Source organism: Lynx rufus, unplaced genomic scaffold (genome assembly GCF_022079265.1).
Source record: "Lynx rufus isolate CCGP_SWC_20201006 ecotype Redwood Valley unplaced genomic scaffold, mLynRuf1.p SCAF_1, whole genome shotgun sequence".
NCBI lineage: Eukaryota > Metazoa > Chordata > Mammalia > Carnivora > Felidae > Lynx > Lynx rufus.
Window position 1 is genome coordinate 158595264 of NW_025814823.1, and position 25514 is coordinate 158620777.

The 25514-nt window shown below is 37.5% G+C and overlaps 2 protein-coding genes across 20 annotated transcripts in view; one reads left to right on the forward strand and one right to left on the reverse strand.

Moving 5' to 3' along the window:
- The window catches only part of CAST (calpastatin), a 108109-nt gene extending 90269 nt beyond the window's left edge, over positions 1-17840 (forward strand). For 15 of the 19 annotated variants that reach the window (XM_047089454.1, XM_047089494.1, XM_047089528.1 and 12 more), the window contains 10 exons: positions 87-137; positions 311-382; positions 6090-6185; positions 7831-7938; positions 9230-9322; positions 10790-10834; positions 11258-11353; positions 12541-12612; positions 16255-16320; positions 17263-17840. In XM_047089454.1, the coding sequence (XP_046945410.1) occupies positions 87-137; positions 311-382; positions 6090-6185; positions 7831-7938; positions 9230-9322; positions 10790-10834; positions 11258-11353; positions 12541-12612; positions 16255-16305 (684 nt within the window). In that variant the 3' untranslated portion in view covers positions 16306-16320; positions 17263-17840. The remainder of the gene's footprint in view (positions 1-86; positions 138-310; positions 383-6089; positions 6186-7830; positions 7939-9229; positions 9323-10789; positions 10835-11257; positions 11354-12540; positions 12613-16254; positions 16321-17262) is intronic. The other 4 variants (XM_047089394.1, XM_047089403.1, XM_047089448.1 and 1 more) reach the window with 1 other exon arrangement.
- A 1253-nt stretch (positions 17841-19093) lies between these two features.
- ERAP1 (endoplasmic reticulum aminopeptidase 1) overlaps positions 19094-25514 on the reverse strand; it is a 47091-nt gene continuing 40670 nt past the window's right edge. Inside the window, exons 18-19 of the mRNA XM_047089367.1 lie at positions 25008-25089; positions 19094-20750 (exon numbers count right to left, since the gene is read on the reverse strand). Of these exons, the coding sequence (XP_046945323.1) occupies positions 20595-20750; positions 25008-25089 (238 nt within the window). The 3' untranslated portion in view covers positions 19094-20594. The remainder of the gene's footprint in view (positions 20751-25007; positions 25090-25514) is intronic.

The window sequence follows — 25514 nt, forward strand, 5'->3', positions numbered from 1 at the left end:
TGTTTAAAAGCGTTCATATTTGTGATAGATCCCACAGGATAAATCACGGGAAATGATTTAATGCCATGGTTTTCTCTTCCAAATAGGATAAAGATGGAAAACCCCTCCTGCCAAAAGAGCCCAAGGAATCACTTCCAGTAAGCAAGCCACTTTTCTCTGAGTAGATCTTTCTCATCTGGCCCTGATTGTTAATTCTGGAACGGGATAGCTTTCTTTTTAATAAGTCGATTGGCAGTAAATAGTGACATCATTTGAATAATGAGGAAACAGTTGAGGTGGTGTTTGTTGATATATTTTTTGGTTCTTGCAGCCCGTGACTGACGACTTCCTTCTTGATGCTTTGTCTAAGGACTTTGCTGGTTCCCCAAACTCTTCATCTCTTGTAAGTCTGAAACTCCTGATTTTATTTCCTTGCTTTTAGGGTGGCAGAAAGAAACGGAAACTAGTGACTTAGAATCTGACTTTGGAGGTGAGGAAATAATCATAAAATTAAAGGCTTTCAACCCATTGTAGCCATTAGAAATGTGTTGTGTCCTCAAAGTGTACCAGCACAGTGGACATTTGCAACATTGTAACTAATTGAACCAATGAGCACATACTCTATCAAGTATACCTATGAAAAGAGAATTTAAAATTTGAGTTTATCCAAAGGTATGTCTCAAATAACTTTACTTGTTAATATTTTTACAATTTATCATTTTCCATAATTACCTCATAGGAAAACTTAGCTCTGGGTAGAATAGATAATTCCTCAAAGAGAATTCTATTACTAGAAATTTTAGGAAATGTTGGGTAATGGTAAGCAGGTTTCTCTACTACAGGATTTTTATGGCTTATTTATATGCAAATGTAAGTCTGTTGGAGTGCCCACACTTAAATAACTCCAGACCTTTTTTGTGTGTGTGGCATTGGGGTTATCTGTTTACAAGGTTCTTATGTGGACAGTGTCACGGAACATACATTAGTTGAGAAGCAGAATGAGTAGTAACTAGAAGAAATGATTCGTTGGAGTTGCTCAAAGTTTTTGGACTCTGTGAAGCAATAAGCCTGTCAAAGAAGGTATTACTAACCAGTTAGTAATAGAGTCCTCATAATACCCCTATGAAAACACCATGCCCACGCAGTTGAGTCACCCCATTCCATGACCTTCCACTCTTCCTCCTCCATACAAACAGCTTATATTACAGAGAGGCTCTTGAGTCCTAATTTAGGGAAGAATATAAAGTGAGCAGTATCCTCAGAATATGGAATCTTATCATTACAGTGATGCAAAACATAAGAACAAATTAGAGGGATCCAATGCCTTAATTCCCTTCCTTATACCATCTGTATTATTATTATTATAGGATTTTTTTCTTTTAGAAATTCAAAGAAAATGTAACAGTGACTTTATATCCTTTATATCCCCACCCAAGAAGATGCATAGCAGTGACATGACTAGAGATAAACATTTTTTATGTTTATTTCTTTTTTTTTGAGAGAGAGAGAGAGGGAGACACAGAATCTAAAGTAGGCTCCAGGCTCTAAGCTTTTAGCACCGAGCCCGACTTGGGGCTCGAACCCACAAACTGCAAGATCATTACCAGAGCCAAAGTCGGATGCTTAGCCGACTGAGCCATCAGGTGCCCCAAAACAACCATTTTTTTAAAAAAATTCTAGCTTAGAAAATTAATCTCGCAAAGGGAAAAATTGTTAGTGTCTGTAGTTAATAAAGTAGAAATAACCAATTACAGTAAGTCAAATGGCCAAAGTAGAAAATTATTTGGGGGAAAGTCCCAAGAACTTTGGAGGAAAAGTCATCATATTCTGACTCATAATTAATCTTCAAATATAAAGGTGTGCCTGCTGTACATACCATGTTCTTTGATCACAATAAAGTAGAAATTCTACTTAAAAAGAGAATTTTAAAAACATGCCACTATCAGTGAGATCAAGGAGTAAATTCAGAATAGACTATTTGAAAAATCAAGGATAAGACATTTGCAAATCAAAATCTTTGATAAGCAGGGCACCTGGATAGCTCAATTTTTAAGCATCCGACTCTTGATTTTCTGCTCACGTCATGATCTCATGATTCGTGAGATCGAGTCCGCCCACCCCCCATCAGGCTCTGTGCTGACAAGGAGCCTGCTTAAAATTCTCTCTCTCCCTCTCTCTGCCCTTCTCCCACTCTCATACACATGAGAGAATACAACATTTAAAATAAATATATTAAAAAAATTTGATAAGCAACCAAACCAGCATTCATGAGATACATTTATTATCATAAATGTCTTAATAATAGAGGAAGAGAAATCTGACTAACCAAATGTTTATTGGATTTTAAATTTCAAATTTAAGCTATTATAAAACTATTATTATAAATAAGCTATTATTTTACATTTAAATAAGATATTATAAACTAGCCACCCAAAAGAAACTAGCAAGCAGGTTAAGTAGGAGATGAAAATAGCAGCCTGATTACAAAGCTGTAATCATCAAGACATTATGGGACTAGCACAAAAACAGACACATACATCAATGGAACAGAATAGAGAACCCAGAAATGGACCCACACAGGTATAGCCAACTGGTCTTTGACAAAGCAGGAAAGAGTATCCAATGGAAAAATGTCTCTTCAGCAAATGGTGCTGGGAAAACTGGACAGTGACATGCAGAAGAATGAAAGTGGACCACTTTCTTACACCACTCACAAAAATAAATTCCAAATGGATAAAAGACCTAAATGTGAGACAGGAAACCACCAAAATTCTACAGGAGAAAACAGACAGCAACCACTTTGACCTCAGCTGCAGCAGCTTCTTATTAGACATGTCTACAGAGGCAAGGAAAACAAAAGCAAAAATGAACTATTGGGATCTCATCAAGATAAAAAGCTTCTGCACAGCGAAGGAAACAATCAGCAAAACTAAAAGGCAACTGATGGAATGGGAGAAGATATTTGCAAATGACATATCAGATAAGGGTTAGTATGGAAAGTCTATAAAGAACTTATCAAACTTATCACCCCCCCAAACAATCCAGTAAAGAAATGGGCAGAAGACATGAATAGACACTTTTCCAAAGAAAACATCCAGATGGCTAACAGACACATGAAAAGATACCCAACATCACTCATCAACAGAGAAATACAAATCAAAACCACAGTGAGATACCATTTCACACCTGTCAGAATGGCTAAAATTAACTCCAGAAACAACAGATGTTGGCAAGGATGTGGAGAAAGGGGAACCCTCTTGCACTGTTGGTGGGAATGCAAACTGGTGCAGCCGCTCTGGAAGACAGCATGGAGGTTCCTCAAAAAATTAAAAATAGAATTACCCTACAATCCAGGAGTTCTACTACTAGGTATTTACTTAAAGGATACAAAAATGATGATTCGGAGGGGCACATGCACCCCAGTGTTTATAGCAAGACAATCAACAATAGCCAAATTATGGAATGAGCACAAATGTCCACTGACTAATGAATGGATAAAGAAGAGGTAGTGTATGTATTCAATGGAATATAACTCAGTCATCAGAAAGAATGAAATCTTGCTGTTTGCAACAACATGGATGGAACTAGAGTGTATTATGCTAAGCAAAATTAGAGAAAGACAAATCACATGATTTCACTCGTATGTGGAATTTAAGAAACAAAACAGATGAACATTGGGGAAGGGAAGGAAAAGTAAAATAAGATAAAAACAAAGAGGTAGGCAAACTATATGTGATTCTTAAACACAGAGAACAAACTGAGGGTTGTTGGAGGGGAGGTTGGGGGGGGGGGATGGGCTAAATGGGTGATGGGCATTAAGGAGGGCCATTGTTGGGATGAGCACATATGTAACTGATGAGTCACTGGGTTGTAGTCCTGAAACCAGTTAAATGTATGTTAACTAACTTGAATTTAAATAAATAAATTTAAAATTAAATAAAAGAAAAAAGAAAAAAAGAAAATAGCAGCCTGAGACTAAAATGGCTCATAGTTGCTTGATTTGAAATAACTAAAATTTTTTAAGATACCAACAAATGTAAAAGAAAAAAAAATCTTATTAAAATAGCATAAATCAATGTAAGAATCAAATTAATCATTTATAGCCAACAGTTGATTTTTATGAATGACTAACATTTTATAAAACATTGGCAGAAATAAGAGAAAAGTTACCAGTAAAATTAAAATTTTAAATTTAAATGATCAAAAACCAATATGTACAATAGTTTTTTAAAACAAAATGTAAAACACAATTCATAGAATCTAAGCAAAAGAAAAACTGAAGACAATAGAACTGTTTTCAAACTTTGCTTCCAAGAGAAGTTTAAAATTGACTCTTAAGTGTTTAATAGCAGTTGGTCTCATGTGACATAACCATATCTTCAAAAATATGGCTTACATAGTTGCTTCTACAAATAATGATGGTCCTAATCTTAAAACTTGATCAATATAGCATTGTTAACTAAAGTCACTTAAATCTGTAGATGTATAATGTTTAACAAAGATAATATACAATTATTAAAGGAATAATTATCAGTCAGAAATTAAATATTTATTTAATATTAGAATTTATATAGCATAGTAGTGTATCAAATAAGAATAATCAATTACATCCATACAGAAGATGTATTTCAAATGTCACCTTTCAAAAGTAGACAATCCCTTAATGTATTAAAGAGTATCTATTTAATTTCAAGAATCAAATATTTGGAGTTAAGCTAGAAGCATTTCCTTTAAAAACACAGTATAAAAAATCCTGTTATCTTTTCTGCTTAATGTTGTATGAACAATCATTAACAACACATGAAAAAGAAATGACAAGTATTAAAAAGGAACATTTGTGTATTTGCAGATATTCCTAGTTGTAGAGAGCACATATGTAGTTAACATTGTGTATGCTGTGTACATCAGTAACAGATTAGAAAATACGATTAAAATGAGATGTCAGACATGAAAAGAGCAATACAAGAAATGAACAGAAAAGTTAGAATATGAAAAAATTAAAATATCTAAGACAGTCTGACTCACTGTCTGAAAAGAGTCATGACAATTCTTTCTAGTCAACTTATAAGTTATTTTTTAAATTAAAATAGCAATAAGGTACTTTGTATAGCCCAGTAAAATTATTCTAAAATATGTTTGAAAAGCAAAGACATAAAAACATGAAAAAATACTGAAAACCATTTTTCAATATTTCTAGGAAAGATTAACCCAACTAAATGCAGGGATTGATTTACATGATAATGATCAATTCAATTCTGCATCAGAAAACAAAGCTGTAATTTAATGGGAAAAATCAAGAAATGAACATAAAAGATTTAGTATATTTTTAAAAGGAGAATGAATCATAATCTCAGAAAGATTCTGGAATAATATGCTATTTAACATTAAGAAAAAATAATAAAACAAACCTCACACCATATTAACAAGTATAAAGCAACATTTGTACATCATTATCCATCTCATATCAAAATTAAAAATATGTAACAAATATCTAATTGAGGCAAGGAAGGCCATGGAAAACAAGCATGCTTAATTCATTGCTTTTAGCTTTACGACTTTCTAGCAACTGTGGAGGGGGCAGTCTGGTGGAATGTAGGCAGCACCAGAAAAAGAACCACTGGTAGAACTCCTACAGAGTAATTAACAAAGAAGAAAGCTGAGAAATTGCAAACAACCTAAATGTACACCAAAGAACATGTAAATAAACCATGAAACTCTTAAGTCGTTATGAGATTTTTGAACATTTGGAATAATAAATAGGAATAGAAATCAGGAGATTGTGTAAACTGCAACTATGGAGGAGGAAATAGAATAAAAATTAAGATTACTTGTTACTTTGAGGAGCACCTGGGTGGCTCAGTGGGTTAAGCTTCCGACTCTTGATTTCTGGCTTAGGTCATGGTCTCATCGTGGGCTCTGTGCTGGATGTGGAGCCTGCTTGACATTCTGTCTCTTCCCCCCAAAAGATTATGTGTTACTCTGCATCCATTTGGATGAAGAGAATAAACAATAATAAAGTATTAAACACTGTATTTAAGCAATGGCATTGCGGGCATAGTTTTGTGTAATATACTGTATGTAATAATTTTTTTTTCTTTTTCTTTTTAAAGAAATTTGAAGAAGCTAACCTTTCTGCTGCCATCTCTGAAGTGGTTTCCCAAACCCCAGCTCCAACCACATACTCTGCTGGCCCGCCCCCTCATGTGGTAAGCAACATAGAAATATATTTTTGCAGCAGCAACAACAAAATAAGGAAGAAAATAGGACCCTTGCCTTAGAGTAAATGAAAATAAACAAAATTGTTGAGAAGATAAAGCACTTTCTGTTTTAGAAGAGGTGTAAGACTAGCCATTTGGAGAGATGACAGTATATCTGAAATAATTAAATGAAAGAGTGTTTATGAAATATTTCACACACTTCCCTGGAACTTAATATTATTGCTACTTTATTAGAATTGAAAGAGCAGTAGTGTGCATTGCACATTTATTTGAATTATTAGATTTAAAAAAATCCTTTAGCTTTCCTGATTATTTTCTCCTCCTTTAGATTTTTCCTGACACATGCTATAAATACTACCTATTATTTAACCTCAAGTTTATTCTATGGAATTGCTCAGTGTTCGAGCCGCTTCTCCCCAAAATTCAAGCATGTCATGGAAGAGCAATTTTCCTCCCATTCATTCACACCAGTAAAACGTTGTCCTTTTCATGTTAGCAATATGAAAACCTCAGCATCAATATTGTTTTAATTATTTACATGTCCTGAGGCGAGGCTGTGGGACCAAAGCTTTCCCAGACTTCCTTGATTAATTTTCTGTGCAGTACCAAATTATACACTATCGAGGCGAGGAGACCGCAGCACATCAAAGAGATCGCCCTAAACCAGATCCCCATCTCCTTTGGTTGAGAACAAGTGCCTCATTTGCTAGATGGAGAGGAAGTAGCTTTAGTGAAGTCAGCTACGCTTACTTTCCTTTTGATGTAGCATCAAAGCTTACTTAGTGCTGTAGTCTTAGATTCTGAATGAATTTTCATCCCGTTGGGTCAGTCTCAGGATCATCTGAAAATATCCAGAGGCCCAAATGACAAAGCCCAGACTCAGCCGTGGGTAGCTCCTCCATTAAGAGCTATAATCCTGAGCTCCAACGAAACACTTAAAACCAGTAAAATGCTGTGTGTGTGTGTGTGTGTGTGTTCACAATGATGAATGTGCCTGTGCACAGAAAGGAAGAATCATTATTAATTCAGGCTGCCAGTTACGCTTCAGCTCCTAATCCTGAGGTGAGGGGTTCTGCCTTGGGTAAGGCGATTGGTCAACATCTGCAATCCAAAGCCTGTATACCTTTCACAAGTATGTTTTAGAACATCACTTTTCCTATTGGAAAGTCTAATTTCAGTTCATGTTTTACCTAAAGATATCACTCAAACTAGGTGTACATCTTTATCTTTACTTAAATGAATACAGGTGAATAATGATTAAAAAAAGCTACCCGTAATTCATGTATTTTTTTTCCTAGGGACATTAGACTGTCACCAGTTGTGTTGCATACACTGAACGCATCATAAGGCACATTTTCCAACAAATCAGACTGGGAACCCCCTATTTTTTGGAGGAGCCTTTTTTTTTTTTTTTTTTTTTTTAAGAAAAAGGCATCTGGGATTCAAGTGGAAGTGTGGAGAAGGAGAGATTAGGGAGAAGGAGCTCTACCCAAGGGCCACCTTCCACGACTCTACCCATCTCCTTGGTCAAAGTCTCATGAGTTGATGGAGGTCTTATTGGCTGTGGCAGGCCCACATTCCAGTAGGTGACCTGATTTTGCTAGCCAGCGACTAATTCAGATTGACTTTTTAGCAGGGCGACAACAAGGAACTGGACGATGCCTTGGATCAACTTTCTGACAGTCTAGGACAAAGGCAGCCTGATCCAGACGAGAACAAACCAATAGAGGATAAGGTCAAGGTAAAAAAAATATGTATATACTAATAAGTGAAATTTAAAGTTTAAAGCATAGAATATCCTACACTGCACATAAAAGGAAAAACAAACAAACAAAAAGAAATCTGGCATTTCAGTGAACAGTTGAACGACTTAAGTCTCATTTTTCCTTCTCTATAGTCTGTTGTATTTATTTCCTCAGTGAGGACTATGCGAGTGCACAGGTTCAGGCACATGTCCTCTTAGCGAGACCACACTTAGTTATGATGGAGAAGTGCCGCTCTACTTTAATTTCATTCTCTTCCCACATTAACTTTTCTTAGTTTTATCTGGTAATAAGTATATATCAGGTGTATGGCATTTTTAGGATGACCTATTTGGTCCATGTAAGGGCAGAGGTCCCCTAATTGCCAGAGTTTTCCCTATCAGCCTCCTGAGCCACCATTAACACTGCATGCAAACCCCCAAATGAAGCACTAAGCCAGGAGTAAGCACTGTGGAGAGGCATGTCAGCAAGGCACACACTGTTAGCCCCACCCACCTTCTAGAACAAGAGTAAATGCTTATTCCTGCCTAACAATATACAGTACTAAATGACCCCTTCACCTTGAAACCTGGAAGTAACTAGCCACCCAAATCCATGTCCCAGAATGTCCCAGGGCATTTCAAAGGATCCTGAAGTCTTAATTCCACCAGTGTTACAGGAATATTGATGTGAACTTCACCTGTATTTGAAAAATGAAATGATAATGATGCAGAAAAATAAAGCCTGTTCTCTCCTACTGGTGGCTGGGGGGTGGTGGGGAGTGAATGTCACTGAACCAGTTCCAGACATGCCCCAGTCAGGTGAGGATTCGGGGAGGGTTAAAGGTACTCCCTGCTATGCCATTTGCTGCTTGTGCTGGCCCCTCAAGGTTTGCTCATGCATGTCCAAGTTGTAAGTATTTTACCTCTAAATATCAAGGTCCGAAGACTTGATCTTTTTATTTAAAAAGTGAAATTCACATAAAGACAAAAGATAGTTTATACCATTGGGCTTTATCTCTTTTCATCGTTTCTAAGGATAAATATTTCATCATTTATTTTAAAATACAAGGTAGAAACTCACACAATCTAGGTGTGGATTGACCTAGAGAAGCACCTGAGTTTACTTTGTTTTCCATCAACTATTGTTGAAGTCTGTTGAAGTCATCCGTTTTGTTGTTACTTGGAAAATAAAAATTCTGTTTTTCCTCAGTAAAGTACAATAAACACTGAGTGCTACAAGTGTTGTGTAAGTGAAGGAGAAAATATTGTATCTATTCCATGTTTGCAGGAAAAAGCTAAAGCTGAACATAGAGACAAGCTGGGAGAAAGAGATGACACCATCCCCCCTGAATATAGACACCTCCTGGATAATGATGATGAGGTAAATGAAGGCAAATGTCTAGGTTGGATATATATCACAAACCTTCTTAAATTCAGATATCAGTTGAAATGAATAGGAGGTGCACTTTAACAATAGCATAAAATTGTAACACAACTGAGTGCTTTTAATGTGTTTCTGATGAACAGGTTGTCTAGAATTCTGTTGAATATTCATCTGAACCAATACCATATGATGTTCACTGTGCTGGGTGCTGTGGCGTAGAGATGAATAATGTTCAGTCACTCACCAGTGCTGAACAGTGATTCCAGGGCAGTACACAGATGAATTTTCTTTGCAAGAAAACGCTATAAAAATGATAGTTGTGGGGTGCCTGGGTGGCTCAGTCGGTTGAGCGTCTGACTTCAGCTGGTACTGGACTGATTTAATAGGGCAGATAAATAAGGCCCTTCCATGACTTGGGGTCTTCCTCTACACTACCACCAGCACTATTCAGAGTAAGGACAGGCAACACTATATTCCCCACCACAAGTCCTATTTCTATATCTAGATATGCTCTATCAAGTTTTTGGGGTGCCTGGGTGGCTCAGGTCATGATCTCTTGGTCCATGGGTTCCAGCCCCGTATCGGGCTCTGTGCTGACAGCTCAGAGCCTGGAGCCTGCTTCGGATTCTGTGTCTCCCTCTCTCTCTGCCCCTCCCCTGCTTACATTCAGTCTCTCTCTCAAAATAATAAATAGATATTAAAAAAAAAAAATCAGAAAAAAAAGAAGCCGTTGGCCTTCTGTTTCTAACATAAAGCCAGATTTTCTTAGGTCAGCTGGGCCTGTATCCTTCCCTTTTGGCTCCTCATTGCAAGTCAGTTATATGACGAAGAACCTTTCCAGGCCTGTTGAAAGAGAAACAAGGAAGCCCAGGTTACATCCTTCTCTTTGTATACTGATTCATTTGGTGGGTTTGAGGATGCCCTGGTTTGAAGAGTGTTACCTTCAGTGTCTCTTATTACAGAAATCCATTCTCCTTGCTTGCATTCAGTATTCCCGAAGATAGCAATTCGGCATCGTGCTAGAAGCCTCCCTGCCTTGCTAATACTGCCTTACCCTGCTTGTATTCTGTGGGAAAGGTATTAAAACCCTTGCCTTTGTAGATGGGTAAAGTCCCTGCTGAGTTGTACTTGTAATCCTGGAAAAAAAAAAAATCTCTATATGCCATTCCAGCCCCTCAAATCATTCCAAAGTGTAATCTTTTATAAATAAGAAAGAAAAACACAGGTTATTTTTAATAATATTCTAAGTAGCATTTTAACATATGATGGCAGAAAGTTCCTTAATAATTGTTTCCTTCCCTTCTCTTCCACAACCAGACTCTTTCTTGAGGTTTATCAGTTACTGCAAAGCAATACTCTGTTATATCTCAGATCACTAGACAATAGATTTTACAATTACTGGCTGCACCTAAGTAAACTTTTACTAAGATCTATGTTTAACCAATAACCTGCCTTATTTTTAAGGGCAAACCCGTAAAGCCACCTACACAGCAACCCAAGGACTCAAAGGTAAATATCATAGCAGCATATTCCCATAAGGAAAGGTTTTTTTTTTCACTCTAGCTGAACTTTAGTTTACATTTTAGAAATCTGAAATTTATTGAATGGCTACCCTGTGCTTGGAATGATGTGAAGACATACGTGTATGAATGGGTGTGTGTGATTTCTCTTGGTTAGCCCTCACAGTTCCATGTTTCAGATAGAAAAATTGAGGCTCAGAATACTAAGCAAACATGTATAAAAGAGGAGAAAGTAAATGTGTAAGGATTTTCATGTTTTAATATCTCCTTTATTGTACATTAGTTTCTTAGGAAAAGAATGCCAGCAAGGTTTCCTTTTTCTTTTAATATTTTTAGTGATGTGGAAAAATGTCCCTTATGGTATTTTTGCCTTGTGCTCCTTCACTGATGGTTATTTCTGTTAATATCTCAGAAATCTTCAGCTGACAAAGACCCCATCGATGCCCTCTCAGGTGATTTTGACAGCTGTCCTACACCCACAGAAACCTCAGAGAAGACAGCAGAGAAGGTACTATGCTACTTTAATATGGCCTTTCTTTGTGTGAATACATAGAGTTGTAGGCTACATAATGAATTCAATGATGCCATAGCATCAATGGCAATGATGCCATCTTTTTCCATATGTATCTGTTTAATATAGTAGTAATTCAAGTGCATATGTAAAACATTCTCAATATTATTTCGTAAATGTTTTCTATGTTGCTCTATAATCTCCATAGCCACCATGTTTGATTTCCACACTAATGAGTTTGACACTAATGCTTTGTCTGTGTTCGTTTATTTATTTTTGTTTGTGTTCATTTAAAATGAGAGCAGTCCCTCCCTGCACTGTACCTTCTCATGGCTGTTGCCCTCTGGGATTCCCTCTCCTTTCTACCCTGCCCAGCTGGCTGACTCCCTCCCTCTGGACCCAGTTCAAGCATCAGCTCTTACTGCTTCTCCCTTCCCAGGCCAAGGTCAGGGGCCTCTCCTCCATGCTCTCCTGCACCTGGGGGGGAAGGTCTTTGCCTGTGTATTTGTACCAGTGAGCTGTGCACTTTACAAAGCAGCCGTGGTCAGCATTAGCAAAATTCCTGGGACACAGCAGGTACTCAAAACATGTGATTAAAGATGAATGAGAAAAATACGTAGTACAACAGGTGTGTGGCATATCTAAGTCAAATAGAAGGAAAAGTGAATTAATGCCCTTCATTGTTATTTTCAGAAGAATTGATAACTACAGATCTGTTTGCTGTTGTTTTGCTCTTATTAAACACCTCTCCCCATCACTGAATTTTCAGTCCTCCCCATATTGGGTGATTTAATTTCTAGACCACCTCAGCATCCTATTTCTCATTCCTGGATAAATAATGCCTTTTGGTGAATGGAACTTTCTCTAATGATTTCATTGTTAAAGTTGTTTTCCGTAACACTGAAAACAGTATCTCATTCTTGCTCTATTGGCACATAAAACCCAGTCCTGATAGAAGCAAGCTCTGTTTTGATGACCAAAATTCCTCATGGAAATTGGCAGAACATCACTGTGACCCACATTTTCCACTGTATTTTTAAGCGTTTTTACTTCCCAACTTAAACACTTCTATGTATATTCAAAGTTTTCCATTTTTTAATTACACTTGATTTGATTGCAGCCCAGAGTTAACTGTTAGAGGGACTGATGATAACAATAACCTTATGACGTTTCCTTTGCTTTAGGACAAAGTCAAGACAACTGCTCCCAGCGCCAAAGCACCCAAGAATGGGGGTAAAGCAAAGGATTCTGCAAAGGTAAAAAGCACTAAATACATGGAGTGGGATTTATCCTTTCAGTCAATTTAGTTTCTAACTGGAATCTATTTAGAATAAAATAATAGTTTAAGCACTATCTATCCTGTAGCATATCTTGGTAAAGAAGTTGATATTAAAATAGGAACTTACTTTATAAAAGTATGTGGGACTTTAGAAATCTAAATGATCATTCTTAACACAATTCAAGTTTCTTGCATTTCCCCCTTTATCACACAAAGTATGGAAGACCCCACCATAATTGTACAGTTTGTGATACCAGCCATCTGTGCTAGCCGATAATCAGGGTAGGATCCCTCCCCTCCCAAAACCCTCGTTCAGCCACTTCCCACCACTGTCTGCAGATAGCCTTGCCTTCAACTTTAGAGAGAAAAATGAGGCCACCTTGCACAAAATCCCTAAGGTCCCTTCCCACCTACCCAAAGACAAATCCTCTCCCCCGCTTGCCCTGATTTGGCCCTTCTTTCTGAGGGGTCAAAAATCACCTCTCTCTAGTATCTTCAACCTTTTAATCTACTTTTCCTTTGTATTGTAAACATATTCCAGTTCTTTTGCCATTTTAAAAGCAATTCTCAAACTTAGAAGCCCTTCTGCCTATAGTCCCATTCCTTCCATCCCTTCACCAACCTTCAAACACCTATAGCAAATATTGGGAAGGGTGAATTTTTTTGCACCTTCTCCTCTCCAAAGACTCATACCACTACTTGAAATTGCCTACTGCACATTTTCTACTTGTGGATAACACATTGGCAAGACAGATTCATATACTGTATTTTACCAAATCTAAATGGCCAGTTATAAACTAAACAATTACTTTATATACCATTAAGAAAAAAAGTCAACAACTTATTATGATATATGATTCACTATAAAAGTCATAGCAAATTCATGGTGGAGAGGGGAGGGTAACACCAGGGAATGTGGTTTGTACAAATTTTAGAACACAGAAGCAGTATACAAAATTGGAGAAGACCTTAGGGTTTTTATATCCAGAATTTTCATTAGATGCCACCTGGAGGGAGAACTATTAGTTCTACTTTCTAGAGCAACTTGAAAAATTATGTAGTAAGACTAATGAAGAGAAGTTACAGTGTCCAGAGGCACCTGGCTGCCTCAGTCAGTGAAGCATGTGACTGTTGACCTTGGGTTTGTGAGTTTGAGCTCCACCTTGGATGTAATGATTACTTAAAAATAAAATCTTAAAAAAGTTACAGGGTGACTCTTACTTACCTAGCAGATGAGAGCAGCCCAAATGGAAGCAATGTGGGGACAGGAACACAATCTCACTGTAAACCCAACTGTAGGCACCATGACCCATAATCAAAAGGGAACTCAAACCCCATAGCTTCTTCCTGAGGAGCAAAGAGTTTAAACCCCATATTTGGCATCCTACCTTTTAAGACCTGCATCAGAGAGAATCCCACAAATATCTAGCTTTGAAAACCAATAGGGCTTGTGTCCACAAAACCCACAAGGCTTTAGTGATCTGAGAACTATTCTTAAAGGGCTTGAGACCACAGACACACCTGCTCCAGAGTCCAACCAATTGAAAAGCACCCAGAATTTCTGTGAAAGGTGTAATGGCTTATGTTATGCATTGGCCTCTGAGGATCAGGCATCTTATTTAACACTCACCTAGGGGCCTGCTTAAATACTTTCTAGGACAGAGGCTGGTGGACACCATCTTTCCCGTCTCCCTCTTCCTCACTTCAGGTCATCAGCATCTCCTGGAAAGCAGTTTAATACACTCATCTGAAAACCCGGTTTTTGTGACTGTCACCCAAGGGACCCCTCTAGATGACTGGGCTCTGGCAGTCAGCAGGACTTAGTTTGTGGTTTCACCAGCCTGTATATGTGTGCATTGTTTAAAGAGTTCTATGTAAGGAATTGGCTTCTAATCGGCTTCAATCTAGGTGCTGACAGAGATACTCCCTTTTGTGACCTTGACAGATCTTGGCACACCCTCAAATACTAGGAGCCACTAAAAATAAAATTGTCCAAGCAGCCTATCACAGAGGTTTGAGAGACAGCCAAGAGCTACAGCAGGGTTGAACAAAAGGGTTTATCTCCTACGTGGGGACATTCCTGCGAGACTAGGAGAGGTGTCTATTTAAGGCATAGAAACCAATACAGAGTTAAGGAAAATGAAGCATAGATGAATAGGTTCCAAATAAAAGATCAAACCTCAGGAAAAACAAAAACACCCTTAACAGAATGGAGCTAAATGATTTACCTGATGAAGCAGTCAACATAATAGTTATTACAAAGATGGTCACAAAATTTGGGAGAGGAGTGGATGAACACAGTGAAAACTTAAGAGATGAGAGTAATGACAAAGAAAAGTCACAGAGCCAAAGAATACAATATGTGAACTGAAAAACTGAACAGTCGGTGAAGCATAAGAAAGGATTAGTGAACATAAAGACAGCAGTGGAACTCATCCAATCATAACAGTAAAAAGAAAAAAGAATGGAAAAAAAAAGTGAAGATAGGTTGAAGGACTTCTAGGACAACATCATATGGGCAAACATTAACAGTATAGGGGTCCCAGGTGAAGAAGAGGTAAAGAAAGGGGCAGCAGACTTACTTGAAATGATGGCTGAAACCTTCCCTAACCTGGGAAAGGAAACAAATTCAGATCCAGGAAGCCCATAAGATCCCCCCAAAAGATGAATCTAAAGACACCTACACCAAGTAACATTGTAATTTAAAAATCCCAAGTTAAAGACGAAAGAATCTTCCACACAGCAAAAGAAAACCAGTGGTCTCTATCAGCAGATTGTCAGCAGAAACTGTGCAGGCCTGAGGGAGTAGCAGGACCTGTTCAAAGTGCTGAAATAAAAAAACTTCAATGAAGAATGCTCTACCTAACAAAGCTGTCATTCAGAATAAAAGGAGAGCAAGTTTTCCAGATGAGGAAAAGCTAAAGGAGTTCATCAGCACTAAACCAGCCTTACAAGAAATGTGAAAGCAACTTCTTCAAGCTGAAAATAAAGGTTGCTAATTAGTAACAGGAAACTTACGAAAGTACAAATCTCACTGGAAAGGCAAATACATAGTAAAATTTAGAATAATGTTAAAGTGTAAATTCAGCTTATATGTCAATTTATAACCTCAAAAAAAAGTGAAACCCATAAAAGATATAGGAAACCAGATTGATGATTAGCTGCTCATGAACTTACATCTCAAATAAGTTAAATAAGCAAACACATATTTAATTTCAGTTATACAAAGTACATGGTCAAAACGAAGTTTAATAACTCCATATTTAGCAGTGCCCCCAATTAAGAGAGAAGCAATCACTGTAAAATGAATGAATACCATCCAATAATACCTGTGTTCTTCTTCAATTAACCCTAGCCTTCAAAAAAAAAAAATGAGAGTAAAAAATTTAAAATCACCTAAGGTTATTTTTAGTTTACAAACTTGAAGGTCAACAGTTCATAGTTTGGGCTAAATGAAAAATCCTTAGAAAGGCCCATTTAATTTTCCTCCACTTTGTCATCTTTTGACCCTTTAATTTTGAAAAGCCCATCTACTCATAAGAATCTTATGATTGATCTGCTTTTTGATACTTAATCCAGGAAAGGAGGGGTTCAGTAATGGTTCTGCTTTCCCTTTTAGGCAAAGGATGAAACTTCCAAGCTAAAAGCTGATGAAAAAAATACAAGTTAAAGTTCACACTATTTGGTAAGTTCAGGGTTTGTTGTAAATGAAGACAACTGGACCTTGTTACAGACCTGTTCATAGGCAAGGGAAACTAAACCCACTTCTTATTCATGTTCTTTTCATACTATTGGCATAAAATGCACATAGCATTGTCAATAGGTTAATTCACCGAAAAGCAATAAATGGAATAATATGCTCCTGGAATGTTTAAAAACAGTAATCTTATAATTAAGAGCTCTTTAATATATCAGACTAGGCTCTTAAAAATGACCACCTAAGTCTAGTCGACTCTTTGAAACCCAGATGCTTGTGACTGCAGGTTACCCAGTTAGCCTGTTACATCATACAGTGAAATGTCCTTATGATACTGATATTACCAAAATACCAACACATGGGTGAGGGGAACACAAGTACCTCTTATGTCTAGAGGAAACTACAGGGTTTTTTTTGAAACAAAAGCAAAGGAAATGATTGACCACTTTTGTTCATCTTAGTTTTGCAAAAGTCAAGTACTTTATTTAATTCTGATGGTGACCGAAGAACTTGTTTGGATAAGGCAATCAGGAGATGTACCTTGAGAGCCCTTATATTTCTTATATGTTTCCTATATATAAGAATAGGTGTTAATCTAAGCCATTAAAGCTTATGACCACTGGCTGACCAAATCCTAAAGAAAATAAAAATGTAGGTTAGATTGGGTTACTCTCTCTCACCACGGTCTACTTTTGTTTCGGATAACAAGGGAGGTATACTCATTAGAACTGTTCCAAAGATTTTTCCCCAAGTTAAAGTTTTCTGTTTTCTAAATTCTAGAATTTTCTAAAATCATTTTCATGTTTACTCATAGGAGATTCCTTGTTGCTATCTGTTACATAGCATTATTAGTAAATGTTACATTTACTATGCCTATAACAAGAAAATTATGTATTATTCACTGGATTTCTTTTCTTTGAATTTTTCAAGGTATCTGCCTATACAATCTTCAGCTGGTGAATGGTGACTTTTGAAGGACAAAAGGCTTTGAACAACAGAAAATTTTTCTGGGTGGTTTCTAGACAGTGTTATTTGTTGACTCTTGACATCCTACACATTGGTTATTCTTTTCCCAGAAAGAAAATGAATTTGGTTCATCTGTGTAACTGTACTGAGTATTGATAAACTTTGAATTTTTAAAAATTGCCTTCAGTTGGGAGAGACGGGAACTCTATATTTCTAAGAGATATATTTGATAGTTTCTTAAAACAACATATAAAAGGAAAAACCTTTGCAGACTTTTGCACATTCTACACACAGTGCCTGTAAATCTCATTAGTATTTTCCATTTGCACTTACTTCTTTTATTGTTAGCATTTGGAAAACAATGCTTTGAACGTGTTTAATGTTCTGATTTCTCATTACCCATCTCCTCTTGGGCTTTAGAACTGTATTTGATGTTTCTTTGGGTTAATGTTTATAAGTCAAACATAAAATATTGTACAGTGGGCACATATCTCCTCTTGGGCTGCTAATAAATTAACCTGGACAGACCAGGACATGCTGCACCCAGTGCTCTTTTTTTGCCAGAGGTTAGGACTTCTACACCTTAGAGCCAGCACAAAACATAGTAAGACTAGAATCAAGTCAGAAAAGCAAAATGCAGACTATATGTCACCACATAGCAAGCTCCAAAAATAAGAAAATATGATCCTTAGAATATTCATATGCCTTGAACTCACTTGGGTTACTGTGTTAAGCTATGCTTTCCATTTTGCTACATATAAGCAGAGCAGCAATTATCTGCTTAGACCATTGCCACTTTAGTCTGTGCACTGTGTACCATCTGGCTTTAAGGAAGGTAGGTTTACCAAAGATAAAAACATCTACTTTAAAAAAAAAAAAAAGCTATCTGAAATTTAAAAACCTGCTTTTCTCCCACAGCAATTCAAGAACTAGGTTCTGATGTCATACAACTTTGAATGGTTTCTCACATCTTTTGGAATGAATTGTTTATGAACATAGCACTGATATCCTTGAGGGGATTTTGATAAATAATTTCATCTTTATTTCTTGGTACTGGATGCAGGAAGAAATATCAGGTACATGTCATAAAACTGATTTGGAATTCATTTCAGAAAGCACAGCCTTCCTTAGCATATGTTTTAAGTTCTTATTAGAACTTAGCCGACTTCTCTAAAAATGAGAAATATCACCAATACTGTCCAGAAAGTGGGGGGAGGAAAAACAACAACAGTACCTATAATGGGGCATAAAATGATATTGCTAACTCTTCCAAAATTCTCATGAAAAGTCATGCACATACATATAGGATATCATGCTTAGCCCCCTTTAAATGCTGCGTATCTATCCCATGAGAGATGCGGGCATTATTCTATTACTCTAAATCTGGGAAATATAAGCCAGTGCTAGGGAGAGTAAACAGACCTTTTCAAAGCACTGACAAGAAAATAATGAACACTGCTCCTGTGGAATTTCAACTGTATTTCTAAGTCTTCTAATTAGGTAGTATAAAGTTTTTCTTTTTTTTTCAAAATGAAATCTTTGACATTGACAGATGTGTTTGCAGGGAAATGGCTGCAGTATTACTAATTTCCCTGCATATACAGAAATATTTTTAAATCCAGAGATTTAAGAAATGCTTGTAAAAGTAAACATTAAAGGTACCCTGAATATGCCTTTTTGTTCATTAGCAATGTCTTCAAGACTTGGGCGCTTACTGGTAATTAATGATGAGACTAAGCTACAGAGTCTGAGTCTTCTTTTACCTAATTAGGAGGAAATGATTGCAAATGTCTGCTTAGAAGTAAATAGAATTTTTATTCCCCAAAAGGTATTTGCACATTGTTGTAGCAATATTGTTATTTAGAAAATGGACTTCTCCAGAAGCAAATTAACATAAGTTCCTCAGGTGACCAAAATGAAAACCACTATTTCCATGTTTAAGTCAAAATACAAAACAATTAAAAGTATTTTACATTAAAATCTTGGCTTTGTATGTCTTTTAGAAGGTTAATACCTGGGGGTGGAAATTACCAGTGATTCCTGGTTTTATTTCTCAAACCATTAGACTATGCAATACATATAAAAAGAGAATTGTAAACACATTCATGTCACTCCATTCCACAATATATTAGAACACATTGACATTTTTCATATATTCTTTTAAATTTTATAGTATGTTAAACTCATAAAGGCCTTCAAAGACAACTCACTGCCACACTTAAGCTAATATAAATAATTTCAGTTTCACATTATTTATTGGAGACTCTGCCATGACTTAGTGGCAGTGCCAGTAACAAGGTTTTGGGGAATTATAAACTAGGCCAAATATGGAGCAGAGAGAGGAAGCATCACCTACCTAAGTATCAACAGCTCCCAGGTTCAACTTCAAATGAAAGCTTTCTCCTCTAGACCTGAATGTACTCTGCTTTTTTCAGAGGGACACTGTATCACTCAGGGTCCTTGAGGAAATAGACCACACACTCAAATTAGGATTAAGAAGAGTTCTCTAAAAAGGTTTGTTTTTTAAACAAAGGTATGGGGATGGATGTAAGGAACCCACAAGTACTGCTAGGACTATGAAAAGCCAGACTCCCACTTCACCCTCCCCTCATCCTGGAGGGATGAGAGGAGGAACGGTTACTACAAGGCAGAGGTAGAGAAGGCTGGGTAAAAAGGCCGCTTCTCAGGAGCCAAGCTTTGGTGGAGGCCACCCGAGGCAACCTGCAAGGGCACCAGGGCAATACAACACCCCCATCTATTCTCCCCTACCACAGCTCCCATCTGCCCTCCTGGGAGACTGACAGAAGTCAGCAAACAAGCCTGATGACATGTGCCTAAATGTCAGCCCCTGGACATGTGGCAGGGAAGGGAAAGGTGGAACATGCTTAGTCACTGATCCAGGGATTCACTGTTCAGCAGTCCTCACTATGCACAGGTCTTTAAAGGAGAGTGACGAAACAGCTTATGGATGACACACACATGAGGAACAGGGGTTTGGAAAGCACAAGGCTTAAGTATAGGACATAAAACGGTAGAAATAAGCTACTCCTCTACAGTAAGGAACCCACTGCTTGGGTTTAGATTGCAGGGTGACACCTGTCAATAAAATACATGGTAGCAGTAACCCATCGATGAACAATTTAGTAGCCCGTCTTGTCACAGGAATAGTCAAATGAGTAAGAAGGAAATGGAAAAATATCTTCAGAAGCCAAAAGAGCCATCTCTGGTTTGAAAATAATCACATCTGACAAAATTTTAGTATAATGTTACCACAGGAACCACCAAGGAACAAACTGTTAGAGCAGTGCAAGCTTCTCGCTTTGGAGCCACACTCTGATTTTATCAAAATTCTTATCCATCCAACGAATGTTTTCCTCAATGGTTTCAATTGTTTGCTGGACACAACGGAGCTGAGAACTGTTTTCTTTCAAGGAGCTGAAGAATCCTTTTACCTTGTAAGGAAAAATCAAATTTTAAAAATCTGTTTTATTGTATTACACAAACTTTCAGGCTAGTTAAAACAAGCCAAAATTGCAGCATTTGCCCAAATTATACATAGAAGGCAGTGCCCCGTGTCTGGGTAGAATTGTGTACACAGAAATTTAAGCTCTACGAAATGAGCTCATGCATCATGATGTCAAATTCTGCATTTTTCTCTGCAGTTTTATTTATTCCCAGTTGCCAGATTCTAAAAGACTTCACTGTATACCGTTTTATAATTAAGGTTTGAGTGTGTTTATTTAATATATATTGTTATATACACACCAATGCAAGCTTAGTTTTTGTTTTTTGTTTTTTTTTTAACATATCTAAAAAGCTAAATGTGCAGAGTATCTTCTTTGCCAAGGAAAACAATTTGAACCCCACAAGTGCAGTCTTTCTCCTTGGGCCTGGCCTTGTAGGTCATTACAGAAACAAGAAGGTTATGGTGGAAATCTCCCAAACCGCCAAATTTTTTACACTAATCCGCAATTCATGTATTGTTCCTCCAAGATAAAATCCACACAAAGTTGTCCATGGTTTCAAACAGATAAGACACCGCTGTCTCCTCAAAAATACCTTCCCTGTTTCATGGCTGGGTATCGACTCCTTTAAGCTCACATGAGGAACAGTCTGGCTTTGCAACAGCACTGACTATTGCAGTACTCTCTTTCACCTTTAAAAGGTTCTTAACCTTGTCCTTTATGTTTTCACAGCATTAATCCGTAAGTTTTTGACTCTGCAGACAGGAGGTAAGTCTAGGTCAAGATGCAGTATTTATTAAGCATGGATTCCAGACAGTTATTTTCTTAAAAATCCATGTTGTAGGGGCGTCTGGGTGGCAGTTGGTTGAGTATCCAACTTCCTCTCAGGTCATGATTTTATGGTTCCTGGGTTTGAGTCCCATATGGGACTTGCTGCTGTCAGTGCAGAGCCTGCTTCAGATCCTCTGCCCCCCTTTCTCTGCCCCTCCTCTGCTCACGCTCTCTCTGACTGAGATGTCTCTCTCAAAAATAAACATTTTAAAAAAATCTGTGTTGTAATACCGTATTATAAATTTGGGAATAAGAATAAGCTTTTGAAAGATCAAATTCCAATATTAAATGATTCAGGTTTGTTTTAAAATTGGTACCTCAATACAACTTTTCAACGAGCTGAAGGCCTGCCCTCTGCTGTTGCAACCTAGAAAACACTCAGCATGCCTCATGGGCCTGCATTCAGTTGGAGCTCAGCCTACTGTTACATCCTTTCAGAACTCAAGATTCATACTCAGTTAAAAGAATGACTCCAGGCACTTTACAACAGTCCTATCACATCATTAATTTTACTAATTATTTAATATAAGTTATTTAACTATTTTCAAATTATTTAAAATAATCCTGAAGGAGCCCTTCATGATAGTACCACTAAGAAAAACAAAAAACTGTAAGACCTATAAACGAAGCCAGCTGCTAACCCTTGCCCTTCAACTCTTTTGACCCAAGATTCTCTCTCCTATCTTCATCTACCTTGAGAAATGCATCCTCTCAACTGAGCATTTGATTCAAACCTGCCTCCTTGAGAACATGTTCTGTGCAATAAGTGGTGTGATATAGAGACAGAAAGAAACAGTTTTATCCTACTAACTTGTTTGATCCTTAGTAAACAACTTAACTTGTCTGGGACTCAGTTTTCACTTTGGTAGCAAGAGGATGCTCTTTGCCTTGCAAAGCACAGGTGAGGATGTAGTTATATAATGTGAGTAAAGTGCAGCCCCTAAAACCCAGCTTGTATCAGGGACTCAACCTCATCCCTTTTTTCATGACTGTTTGGCACTTATTCATCCCTCTGGCTGAATTACTGTGTTAGACACTGAGGAGGAGGTAATGAACCAGGCAAGCAGCCTGTCCTCTGGGAGCTTACACTCTGGCTGGGAAAACAATAAGCGGTAAACTATGATTACTTTAAATACACCACCGTGGACAAAACACACTGAGGCTATGATAGTAACTGGGGAAGGGGGTGGCCTGCTTTAGACAGAGTAGTCTGGGAAGGTGACATGTGATCTGAGACCTCTACAGGATAAAATGAGCCTTTCCACTGGCTCCTTTATCCAAGTTAGGGAAAGAGCAAGCCAGGCAGAGGTAAGAAGTTTAGAGGCTTGGGGCACCTGGGTGGCTCAGTTAAGTGTCCAACTTCAGCTCAGGTCTTGATCTCATGGTTCATGAGTTCAAGCCCCATGTCGGGCTTCAGATTCTCTGTCTCCCTCTCTCTGCCCCTCCCCTGCTCTCTTACTTTCTCTCAAAATTAAATAAACATTGAAAAAGAAAGAAGTTTAGAGGCTTAGAGACAAAATAAACACCTGGTAGCCCTGGAACAGGAAGTGGCTGAGTGACTCAAGTGTTGTTGTATGAGGGTGACACAGAAAAGCATGTGAAAATGGGCTGGAGAGGTGGGCAAGAGCCCAGTCATCATGGTCTTGTGCACATGCAAAGGAAAGTCTTGGGATTTATTCCAAGCTGAATAGGTAAGAGTTCATGGAGGAGTCAGTCATGGGTTGATTTTCAGTATTAAATGTGGAAAATGACTTGGTATTGGCAAATTGGGAAGACACGCAGGAGGCTATAGCCATAGGCCAGGCCAGAGATAAGAAAGGCTTGGGGTGGAGTAAAAGAAGACAAGTGCACGGATACAATGTATATGCTGAAAGCCGAGCCAACAAGACTCAGGGAGGAGTTGGATGTCAGGACTGAGAAGGGCTCAAACTAACTCCCACATTTTACCTGTCAGTAAGACACTCTCCCTTCTGATGACATCCAAGATGTCATTTCCATGCTCTACCTCAGGGCCTTTGCACCTGATGTTTCTTTTGCACACGACAACTGCATTTCCTTCAGTTTCTGCTCAAAGGTCTCCTAATCATTCCATAGAACAAAGCTCCATCCCGTACCCACTCTCTCCTTACCTTGCATTATTCATCTTAAGAGCATGTAACCACCTGACATAGGTTGATCTGTCCGTAACTGATTCCCCAGTAGAATTTAAGCTCTATGAGGGCCAAGACTTTGTCTACTCTGTTCGCCATCATAGCCCCAGAAACTAAAACCATGTTTGCCTTGTAATAAAAATGTAATGTCTTTAAAGAAATAATGAGAAAAGACTTGAATAAGCAAGTGAATGAATGAAATGTTTTGTTGCTATAGATCTGGTCTATGGACAGCTGTCTTGCTACTAACAGCCCCTGACTGGTCTTCAGTCATCACATAGAGTAGCTCTGCTGTAGACCTCACTAGAGTTCAATCCTGAATTGTGTGCAATTTTACAAGCCTGCATGAAACTACTGAAAACTAGAGAAAATCAGGGATGCAACAGTTCTTTTGATTTTCAAAGCATTCTCCCTGTATCAAGCTGTATCATGGTGTAACCAGACTATACAATGGAAGTATTCCTAAAAAAAAAAAATAGTATTAGGTTCTCAGATTTTATCTAAAGGCAACATATTTTTAAAGCCATGTAAAATTTGTTCTACACCTTTAGAAAACATTATTAGAGAAGGAACACCACACAACAATGACCTAGACATCCACTTCCTCAAAGTTTAAGGCCAGAAGAAAAGTTTGCTTTTGTGGAAAACTTCTACATTTCAGGTTCTCTCTTACCAGACAATAGGAATAACTCCTATGGTTTTCTCATTTTTTGTCTTGACTGCTACGAAGTGGTGATACATTTACAGTTGCAATAAATTATTCTCAGCATAAATCCCTCATACAGTTACCTCTTTCTGTCAATCATGCAGCTTTCTGGTATTTAACATTTCTGTTATATATGGACATTACAAGTTGCCTAAAATTCTTTCTGCAAGTACATGGCATATAAATAAGTAACAAGAAAATCATGAATCTAGATAGTGGAGAACCAAGATTCCAGATTTCCTAACAGCTAGATGATCACATAGGGCATTTATATCTCTAATGATCACTTTTAACATCTGAATAAACAGAGATTAAATGCTTCCAGTAATTTTTAAGCCCTAAAAATTTTAATGGCAGAGCTAAGACTTCTTAACATGTTGACAAAGAGGCATAGTTTTCAATAATTTATTGTAACTGATTTTGGTTGGTGTCCAAAACACCACAGCATCTGAAAAGAACATCTACTAAGTGACAAAATCCATTCCTAACTCCTCATACCCTTTTGCCTACCCCATATTTATTAGCTAATTGTCACTTAAATTTAAAAGTTTTGTTTACCTCCTCAAGCCGTGCTCTTGTGGAGAACTGATTTGTTGTTCCTATTACCATATTTGTTAAAGAAAATGAGCCAAGTTCAAACCTGCAAATTCAAGTTGTCAAGATGTATCATAAAGTATTTATTCACTTAACATGTTTTTAAGTGCCATATAGATTTTACAGGAATTAACTAAAAACTGGTTAGGCAGGAAAAAAATCTATGACATGATCCGCATCCTCCAATGTGTTAACATACCATTGTAAAATATAAATACACCAACAGCTGAATAAAAGATGCAGTACCCTAAAGAAAGTGCTAGAGGCTTAGTAAGTGCTATGAGAGCTAGGCAAGTGCAGGTTCAAACAAGCAGAAGTGTTAAAGCAAGACGTGGGTTGAACTGTGCAGAGGAAGGCTAATTGGTCAGCAGATGCAGAAAGGGATTGGAATGGAAAACTGGACTACCCAGATTCATTAGTTAGCACTAAATTCTGAGTTTTATATTTTCTAAGAATATTTTTAAAGTATCT